This window comes from Papaver somniferum, unplaced genomic scaffold (assembly GCF_003573695.1).
Source record: "Papaver somniferum cultivar HN1 unplaced genomic scaffold, ASM357369v1 unplaced-scaffold_117, whole genome shotgun sequence".
Lineage (NCBI taxonomy): Eukaryota > Viridiplantae > Streptophyta > Magnoliopsida > Ranunculales > Papaveraceae > Papaver > Papaver somniferum.
The window spans coordinates 4651824-4662175 of record NW_020620714.1 but is presented as its reverse complement, the minus strand read 5'-3'; the positions used below and the strand labels follow the sequence as shown (position 1 = coordinate 4662175).

The 10352-nt window shown below is 36.2% G+C and overlaps 1 protein-coding gene across 1 annotated transcript; it reads right to left on the bottom strand.

The window, feature by feature from the left end:
- Positions 1–255: 255 nt before the first annotated feature.
- Positions 256–1263, bottom strand: LOC113329664 (RNA polymerase II C-terminal domain phosphatase-like 4). Its single transcript, XM_026576518.1, has one exon. The coding sequence runs from the start codon at positions 1261–1263 to the stop codon at positions 256–258; it is 1008 nt and encodes a 335-aa protein (XP_026432303.1).
- Between the last annotated feature and the right edge of the window lie 9089 nt (positions 1264–10352).

Sequence of the window (10352 nt, the reverse complement as noted above, 5' to 3'; positions counted from 1 at the left end):
AATAAGACGCTGATACATAAAGTGATGTATATTCGCTTAACAAAGCATATTAAATCAAAAGAAATTATAAGAAAAGATGTTAATATTATACGGCAGCTTTACCGAAAAACAAAATCAACGGATTTTTTTACTTGATTGTTCAATAAAAAAAATACACTATAATCAATTTAATTGAAAACTTCAGTACATAACGAACTATTCAGTACATAACGAATTACTACTTTCAACAAATTTCTGCATCTTTCTTTCTTAAACTTATTTCAAGAACCCCTGAAGTACGGGTCTTATATCAACAGACTTGATATATTCTTGAAGCTCAACAGGGACCGGGAAAAGCTCAAAAAACCTATTGTGAACACCTTGAAGTATTTCGGTGATGGATTTTAGCGCTCCATCTTCATCGTCAGACCTTTGTTCGTCGTCCTTCTTCAATCGATAGTCTCCTTCAGTCAAGTAGTTATACTTTTCAATCTGTATCAAGTTCCTTCTATTCTTTTCCCATACTCGCTTTGTATCATCAACTATGATTGTGTTCAACTCGTTGGGGCCTGCCAAAATATCCAGATTCTTTCTGTTTTCCTTAGTAGAATCATCTTTTGAAACAATATTTGATTTTTTAAAGAGTACCCCATGAGGATCAAGTAATGTTCCCATGTCTCGTGCATAATCTCTTCCTCCCATGGTGTATATAAAAAGTTCAAAATATTTGCTGGCTTCCGTGAGAAATTCCCTGGTGTGTGGCCTGAGTTTGGTGTATCTACCGAACTGCCTGTACAAATTATTTCCATCCAAATCCTTCATGGATGAAACTCTCAAATTCAGATATTCTTGGTCTTCAACAGAAACATCTTTAATTCTCACAGAATGTAGTAGGGTGTGATCCAGATCCAACACTAAACAGAGTTTCTTCCGACCAAAGAAAGCTTTTCTAAAAGTATTACCACATAATTTGCTTACTCGGATTAACCTCTCGTTTTCCTTTTTATTGAAACTTAATTCTTCACGGACCATCAATGGTGGAACAGCAGTAGGTGGATTATACTTTATCCTGATTTTCATTGTAGATGGTTTCTCTACTGATTCTTTTTTGTCGTTATAACTACTCAAATTTTTGGTGAAATCAATCAATGGTGGTTGATCAAGATAAGGTGTGTACCTGATTCTAACTCTTTTTACTTTTTGTGCTTGTTGGAATCCACAATCTTGAGTGTTGATCATCTTTCTCTTCTGCTGAACTTGCGGTATAACAGTAGTCGTCGACATTGTGAAGAACTTGGAACTAAAGTTTTTGAAGAGACAGAGAGCGAGAGAAAGAGATTGCAAAAGTATGGTTTGATAATATCTATACTGAATGAATATATAGGGGATGAAAGCTTGTAGATCACGAACACAAAATACAATTGGAGTGGGATTTTATCAATGAAATTATTTCCTTAAGTTTGTCTATCACAGTTCGACTAGCAAATGGGTTGACGTGGCACCGGCATACCTTCTTCGATGCCGGTGCTTCCAGATCACGAATACACTTGTATTTTGGATTGTTTCCTATGTTTGAGTAATCACTGTTTAACTAGGAAATGGGTTGACGTTGCACCGGCATACCCAAATAGAGTTTCCTCTTTTCAACAATGGCCGGGTGCGGTTTAGTACCCAAGTCTCATCCAAAGCCGTACCAGCAGCTAAAGGCAAACTGGCCAATTCCTTGGGCCCGAGACGCTATCGCGCCTTTATAGAACGCTATTTTGAGACATACAAAATGATTTAACTATGGTCAGGTGATAAGAGTTTCATATGCTAGTTCAATTACTTAGTTACCCTTAACTAGCAATTATTTACTTTTTAAAAGGAATTATAATTGATTTCTTTTAAACCTTTTTTCAAGTTTTTTTTTGAAAAAGTTCTTAAGTTTTATTAAATCTTAAACTTTTTCTTATCTTTTCTCTTTTCTACACCGGCCGGACGTTAATTCGACTTAGGTTTCATAATCTTCGACTAAAGGTAAAGGTTGAAATCGTTATTTAAATCCACAAAGTAATGAAAAAAAGGAGTTGAAGCATAATCTTAATTGAGTGAAGTTGGAGAGAGATAAAGCCAAATCATCATTGCAAAGAAATGTACGATGGAAATTATTTTCCACGAACCGTTGTCTTATTTTCTTGCATTTGGTTGACATATTAGGTTTAAATCAGGATTTTTCAACAGTTACAAAGTGATTTCGGCCAACAATTAAAAACGAATTATCAGTCTTGCTTGTTATTCTTCATTCTAAAGGTGTCAATGAACAGTTCGGCTAATAATCAAACACGAAAATGAATGCGAGCTTCACTTTATAAAGTACAACAATAAGTTCAGTTATCCTGTTTTTTGCTCGAATCAGATTCGGGTGTCATGACAAAGAAAAATACGAAAGACAACTAGTCAATCAGATCTGAGCATGTTTTCAGAATATGAAGGTTCAACTAAAAAGTTATCAACCGAACCTTTTGTGTTCTTCAAACCTAGCATTTTGTAAATAAACAAATGCATTATATAAAATTAAAAGAAATAAAAGCAGATTTTCCATTAACTACATATATGAATAAGGGACTTATGGGATTACCACCTGGAGACCATATCTTGGCTCTAGTCAATACGCCCATCAATTTTTTAGTGTCTCAAGATAGGGTTCAAATGTATTAATTTTAGAGAGTGGGAATAACCCTGGGAGATAAACTAGAGGATGCTCAAATTTTTGAAGGACATATTTTTAATTATTGATAAAGAGTTTGATACTGATGAGTGTTAGACTCAGGTTACTGGTATGGTCAACAAAGAAGAGCATGAGAAAGGAGAAGTAGACTATCCCTCTCACGTTATACTGGGGCTCATCCCGCTAACGAGCCTTTCATTCTAAGCAATGAAAACAATACGTCACCAAAACCTTTCTGACTCGGCCTGGCTTCAGGTTCCGTCCATAATCAACAAGGTTGAAACTTCAAGGAAAAAACTTCGAATTGGGAGCGAGATCTTACTAATGCAATAACTTTACCATTGTACTACAATGATATTGTCTTTGAAGGGTCAGCTTATAACAATTGAAAATTTTTTATCATGAGTTGAAGGAAAATGAAGAGAAATCGCAGAAATCTAAAAAGGAAAGAGAGCTACAAAAAATTAGGTTGGAACTGTTAGATCATTGCTCGGTCGAACTCGCATGCGTTGCTATCTCAAGCATGTTTGTCAAGTTTAGTTGTCAAAACTATATGTCTTGATTTCTAGTCTACTTATATCTAAGTCTCGGTTTAGGACAATTTAGTGTAGTTGAGCTCCAGACTCCATGGCGATCATCTTACAAAGACGAAGAACTACTCAAGGAACCAGTTGAACTTCATCCGACTAAAAGTTATGTGGAAACTTGAACTTATCTATCACTCAAAAGTCTATCTACTCTATCTCCTACTCTTGAGACAAAGTCGTATAAGTGCTTTAAGTGTAAGGGTTTTGGTCATTTTATAAACGAATGCACAAATCGTAGAAAATACTCTGGGAACAAAGGTCTTGTTGTAACACTTGATGAGATGTCTGAAAATTATGATGAAGACAAGAAATCAATTGTTGCGCTTCTATGTGAAAATATTGATTTTGATAACTGTTGAAATACATACATCAATCTTGATAATCTTTCATAAGAGAACCCAATCAAGATGGAAAAATCAATTGACCCTTCTTTTGGAAACTCTATGTTTAATGTTTCAGGATCTACTTTGTGAATAGAAGCTTGTGCTTCACGAATGCATGAACCATCATATGCGTTGACATGCTCCTATTGTTCTCTTAAGGGTCATGAATTTTCAAAGTGTTTCAAGTACAAACACAAGATGAGATATGACAACAAGCTTCAACGAAAAGCAGATCGTCTTTCCACCAAGTTTAAACTAGCAGAGAAAACAACTGAGGTATGTAAGATCTTATCTTCTTCAAAGAAAGTAGTTTCCAAAGATAGATCTAGACCATTAGATAAGAAAACATGGTCTAAACATACGGTAAGGCAGGGTTCCATGAATTCCATCCAAAAGGGTCATGGTGGACAGATTGTTGTTCACCACAGTACAACTTGATTGTGTTGTTATGTGCATCTTGTCTCATATGCATGTTCAAAAGAGACAAGATATTTCACACTTCAGGCTTTAGAAATAAATTTTTTTTGTTTTGTTTTTAGCTTTGTGTTGATTGATTTTTTGGAATTCCTTCGTATCATTGTTGATACCGGAAAGAAACTGTTTTCCAAAAGATGAGGGTTATTATCGATAATTCTACTCTTTATAGGGTTGAGAGTTGGACGTGTACGAACCTATTTAAAGGTTTCGAAACCCCACATTCCTTTTTTCTTCTCTGATATTCTTTATCTTAAGACTGCTTGTTGAGATTGTGATTTCCTCTCACAAAACCGTTTGCATATGGATACTCCAAGTATCAAGTCTTCTGATAAAGATGTCAATATGATTGTTAGGCCATCAATCACCAAGGAAAAGAGAAATCTCCGTTGTCTCCAACTTTGAAAAGAAAAAGAAGGAATGTAAGGAAGCCAAGGGAAGTTCCTTCTAACTCTCAGAAGTTTTCTGATGTTCTTGAAGAGTTGAAGCATGCAAGAAAATAGATTTAACAAATAAAGGCTTGTGTGTTAAGATCATTGGAAATTCAAAACGCCCTGGTTCGGCATCATCAGCCAAGAAGGTTTATTGGTATTGACTCCTTTCTCCATGAACCATATGTTCCAATGGATGTTGACGACAAGGAGTTCGGGGAAGACAAAGTGTTTTTCAAAGATCGTATTGCCTAGGAAACTTCTTATTTCTTGTTTTTGTTTAAGAAGGATAACTAGGATTTGGAATATCCATTATTGTGATTAAACGTAGCTATGTCCAACTTTTTTCATCTTGCAATGTTTTTACATTTATTTATTTAAAGTCTAAAGTGATTTGGAAGATGATTTTTGCAGTATTAATCTTTATGGTTTTATATATTCCAATATGTTATGGGATATGTGTGTTTGCGTCCGTGAACTATTATTGTCTCATACGATGTCAAAAGTTAGCTCTTTCATATGTCGATATGCAAATATTGTTACAAGATCGATGAACTTTTGACAAGACAAAAGTTAAGCCTATATTATCAACTTTTTGATGGAAGATAGGTTAAAATGTTTTGTCAACAAAGATTGTATCTATTATAAGTCGTTATGCAAATAGTGATGAAGATAAAATGAGCTTTGTTCGGGTTTCATCCACAGCTATCTAATTTGGTCTCAAATTATATATACAATGTTTTGAAATACATAGTAATTATGTAAGTTTTTTTCATCTGTACTGTTAAGTTATATTTTTACCTCTGAGCCTCCGTTGTAGGTGAAGCTGGAAAGTTCTGGTGCGAGATATTTTAAGTTTGTTTAGGGACTTTGAATGTGTAACCGCTTTCCTTTCAAAATCAAGAAAATCAGAAGTTGTATTACACACAGAAATTGAATCAAAATTGAAATAATAATAATATTAATGACAATAATAAATCTTTATATTTTTTTGTTGCAAGTCTTGTTTATTCCTTATACTGTAAGTTATAATATTTCTTTTTACTAAGGAAAAGTTGATTGGGTTGTTAGTGCTGGTGTTCACGTTTCTTTTGATATTTACAACGAAACTTTCCATGATATGCCATTACTAAACAACTATCCAAATGAGGACCTTTCGTCGCAGATTTGAGTATGTGGGAAGGTAAACTATGTGTACAACATATGAGTAATGACCATGGTGTTGATGCGTGAACAATGAATGATAACACTTGGATTATGGTTCTGAACATTGATGCGCAAGTGATAGATCTCCATTGTCAAAGGCCCCTTTCAGACTATCAATAATGGTGAATAATCCTATTTACAAGTGCACCAAGAATAATAGAAGGTTATGGTTTGATTTCTAATGACCCTAAGCTTGAAAGACCAAGAGTTTTAAAGACACAATATTGTTTAAAGATATATAGGTTCTAAATTATTATTAAGGAAAGTGTAATATCTATAGAACTACTATGAATAAGATTAAGAAAGGAATTTACCAAAGTTTTAACATGGCATCACGAGCCGGTTGAAAACTGAAAAAAATAAAAATAAAAAAATCGTTGAGAATGGGTGGAGATGGAGAATCAAGCAAAGACAAGAATATAGATTATGATACGCAAAAGAAGAGTCCAGTATATCACCTAGGATTTGCGAATGGAAGAGGTGGTAGAGGACAAGGAACGGGCAATCAGGTTCGAGCACATAATCTAAATATATCAGATACAAAGCAGTCAAATGGTCCATATTCCTCAAACGGCTCAGATTTGATGGGAGTAACCGCAACACAACTCAGACAGGTGCTTGAGTTTTTGAATGCAAAGAAAAATACGTCCCAACTTCAAGGTAAGCAAACTAAACCTAATTGGATTATTGACATGGGAGCTACAAATCATGTCACGTGTAGAAGAGATGACATGATTGATGTGAAAGATATTGTGGAGTGTACTGTTGGACTCCCAGATGGAAAATATGCACAATCTGAGAAAATAGGGACTATTATTATGCAGGGCGGTTTGAGACTTAATAATGTGCTTTATGTGCCTCAAATAACTTGTAACCTAATTTCAGTCACACAACTTATTGATGAATTAATGTGTACGGTACAATGTACTAACAGTTTATGTCTTATACAGGACCGGTTGACGAGGAAGGTGATTGGAATGGGTGAACGACAAGGTGGACTGTATATTTTCTGTGGTGTGCCTCGAGTTAAAGTTATGGCAGTCAGTGGAGAATCATACGAGCCGTGGCATCGACGAATGGGACATCCATCAGAAAAAGTATTGCAAAGGTTGCCGGGTGTGAGTAGATTGAAGAAGCATAATGAAGTTTGTGATATTTGCCCAAGAGCGAAACAACATAGGAGTAGCTTTACTAGTAGTCTAAGTAAATCCAGTTGTATTTTTGAGTTGATTCATATAGATTTATGGGGTCCTTATAGGGCTACATCGTCTTGTGGAGCACAATATTTTTTAACAATAGTAGATGATTTTTCAAGAGGTGTGTGGATTCATTTACTTCCAAATAAAACGGTAGTTGAACGAACGTTTCTTGATTTCATTGCTCTTGTGAAACGACAATTTGATAAAGATATCAAAGTTGTTAGAAGTGATAATGGTACCGAGTTTAATTCATTACGTGGATATTTTAAGACTAATGGGATAGTTTTTGAAACATCGTGTGTAGGCACTCCGCAACAAAATGGAAGAGTGGAGAGAAAGCATCAACATATATTGAATGTGGCAAGGGCTTTGAGATTTCAAGCCAACTTGCCAATACGGTTTTGGGGAGAATGCGCATTGACAACTGCGTATTTGATTAATCGTACTCCTACACCTATTCTGGAAAATAAAACGCCGTATGAAATATTGTTTGGAAAGCAACCTCCGTATAATCAGTTGAAAGTGTTTGGATGCCTGTGTTATGTGCATGATCAAAGTAATAAAGGTGATAAATTTGCAAGTAGAGGAAGGAGGTGTGTTTTTCTTGGATATCCGTTTGGTAAAAAGGCATGGCAAGTATATGACTTGGATGAAAGAAAATTTCTTGTGTCAAGAGACGTCCAGTTTTGTGAGAATAGTTTCCCATATAAGAATGAAACATCTGTGTTGCAGCAGCCAACAGTTTCGACTCGCAACGAGAGTGTTCAGCCTGGTCATGATTTTGAGACCGAGGTGACTGGTGTATCAGCTGAGACTGATCAGCTGAATCCAGCGTTTGACTGGAGTGATGATGAAGACGTAACAACGACAACAGGAGAAAGTGTGGCAGTACCAGGCGTAACTGCGACAGCAGAAGACGCTGTAGGCATACCGGGCGTAACTGTGACACAAGGAGAAGGTGTAGCAGTTCAAGATGTGACTGCAACGGAAGAAGAACGTGTAGCAGTTCAAGAGAGATCTTACATTATGAGTCCGGGCAATGATGTTGCAGTAGAAGGTGATATGGGTAAAGGAAAGCGTACGAAAATTCCATCGAGTAGGCTTAAGGGATTTGTGACGCACACCACTCGAGAAAACAGTCCATCTCATCTTCATTCATCACAATCATCCTCCTCAGGTACACCGTATCCTTTGACATATTATGTTAGTTGTGATAAATTTTCTAGACCGTATAAGAAATTTCTTGCAGCTATAACTGCGAGTTCTTCACCTCGCAACTTTAAAGAAGCAATGAAACATCCAGGATGGAGGAAAGCCATGGAGGAAGAAATACGAGCACTAGAAGAACAAGATACCTGGGTTTTGCAAGAATTTCCGGAGGGCAAGAGAGCACTAGGAAGTAAATGGATATATACAGAAAAGTATGATGAAAATGGGAATTTGGTTCGTTTAAAAGCAAGATTGGTGATATTTGGAAATCATAAGGTGGAAGGCTTAGATTACAAAGAGACCTTTGCACCTGTAGCAAAAATGACAACAGTGCGCACTTTTCTAGCTGTTGCAGCTGTTAAAAATTGGGAAGTACATCAGATGGATGTGCACAATGCATTTCTACATGGAGATTTGGAGGAAGAGGTGTATATGAAAATACCACCTGGATTTGCGAGAGGTAATCCTAATATGGTATGTAGAATGAAGAAATCATCGTATGGTTTTAAACAGGCTCCACGTTGTTGGTTCGCAAAACTATCAACAGCTTTGAAGAATTATGGTTTTCGGCAATCTTATTCAGACTATTCTCTCTTCACTATGATCAAAGGAAAGATGCAGCTTAATGTTTTGGTGTATGTGGATGATTTGATTGTTGCAGGAGATAATATAGTGGAGCTAAATAAATTTAAAACATATTTGGGACAGTGTTTCAAGATGAAAGAATTGGGAAAATTAAAATATTTTCTGGGCTTGGAGATAGCTCGCAGTAAGCAAGGCATTTATGTTTGTCAACGGAAATATGCATTGGACATTATTATGGAGACGGGGTTATTGGGAGAAAAACCAGCAGAGTTTCCAATGGAAACTAATCATCGTCTAGCTTTGGCAACAGGGCCATTGCTGATTGATGCAGAAAGGTATCGACGACTGATTGGAAGATTGATTTATCTGGCTGTGACTAGACCAGATCTAGCTTATTCTGTGCATATTTTGTCACAGTTTATGCAGCATCCAAGACAAGAACATTGGGAAGCTGCACTTCGGGTAGTTAGATATTTGAAAAAGAATCCTGGGCAAGGAATTTTGTTGCGCTCTGATAGTAGTCTAAGTTTAAAAGGCTGGTGTGATTCAGATTGGGCAAGTTGTCCTTTGACTAGACGATCGTTGACAGGATGGTTTGTGCTTCTTGGAGATTCACTAGTGTCTTGGAAGACCAAAAAGCAGTACACAGTTTCTCGGAGTTCAGCTGAAGCAGAATATAGATCTATGGCTGCAGCTACTTGTGAATTGAAGTGGTTGAAGCAATTACTAGGTGATTTGGGAGTTTGTCATACACAGGGAATGAGTCTTCTTTGTGATAGTCAGTCGGCATTGTATATTGCTCAGAATCCCGTTTTTCACGAAAGAACTAAACATATAGAAGTGGATTGTCATCTCATTAGGGATGCGATAGTACAGAAAATTATTTCTCCCTCTTATACGCCTACGGGGTTGCAGTTGGCGGATATCTTCACCAAATCATTTGGACGAGTTCAGTTTCAAGGTCTTTTGTCCAAGATGGGCATTTGTGACCTGCATGCTCCGTCTTGAGGGGGATATTAAGGAAAGTGTAATATCTATAGAACTACTATGAATAAGATTAAGAAAGGAATTTACAAAAGTTTTAACAATTATATATATATATATATCTTTAAAACTTTAGCTCTTTCAAGCTTAGGGTCATATAGGAAATCAAATCATAACACTCTTCCTTCTTTGGTCACCTGTAAATAGGACTTAACCATTATGGAGAGCGTGAGAGGGACTCCCATAATGGAGTGCAAAGCTTACTTCAAGTTTAAATATTTATTATCACACATCAACATGACCGTTATGCATGATTCTTATGAAGTATGCATAGTTTTTATTCTCACATACCCAAATCTGACAAGGAAATTTCATCATTCAAATGGTTGTTAAGCAATGGCATATCGTGGAAAATTTCATTACAAGATATCAAAAATAAAGAGAACACCAGAAGATTCATTTCGAGTACGACACACACTAACACTCCAGTATAGAGCATCATTAAGATAACAAGGACCTTACCTGGTGCATACGCACCGGGAGTGTCTAAAGCATCGGCCTTTAAAACACAATAAGAAACCTTAATGTACTATCATAGAATGGAT

What these genes read in the sequence shown, in the direction of transcription:
- LOC113329664 (XM_026576518.1), bottom strand. Translation starts at nt 1,263, where the DNA reads ATGTCGACGACTACTGTTATACCGCAAGTTCAGCAGAAGAGAAAGATG.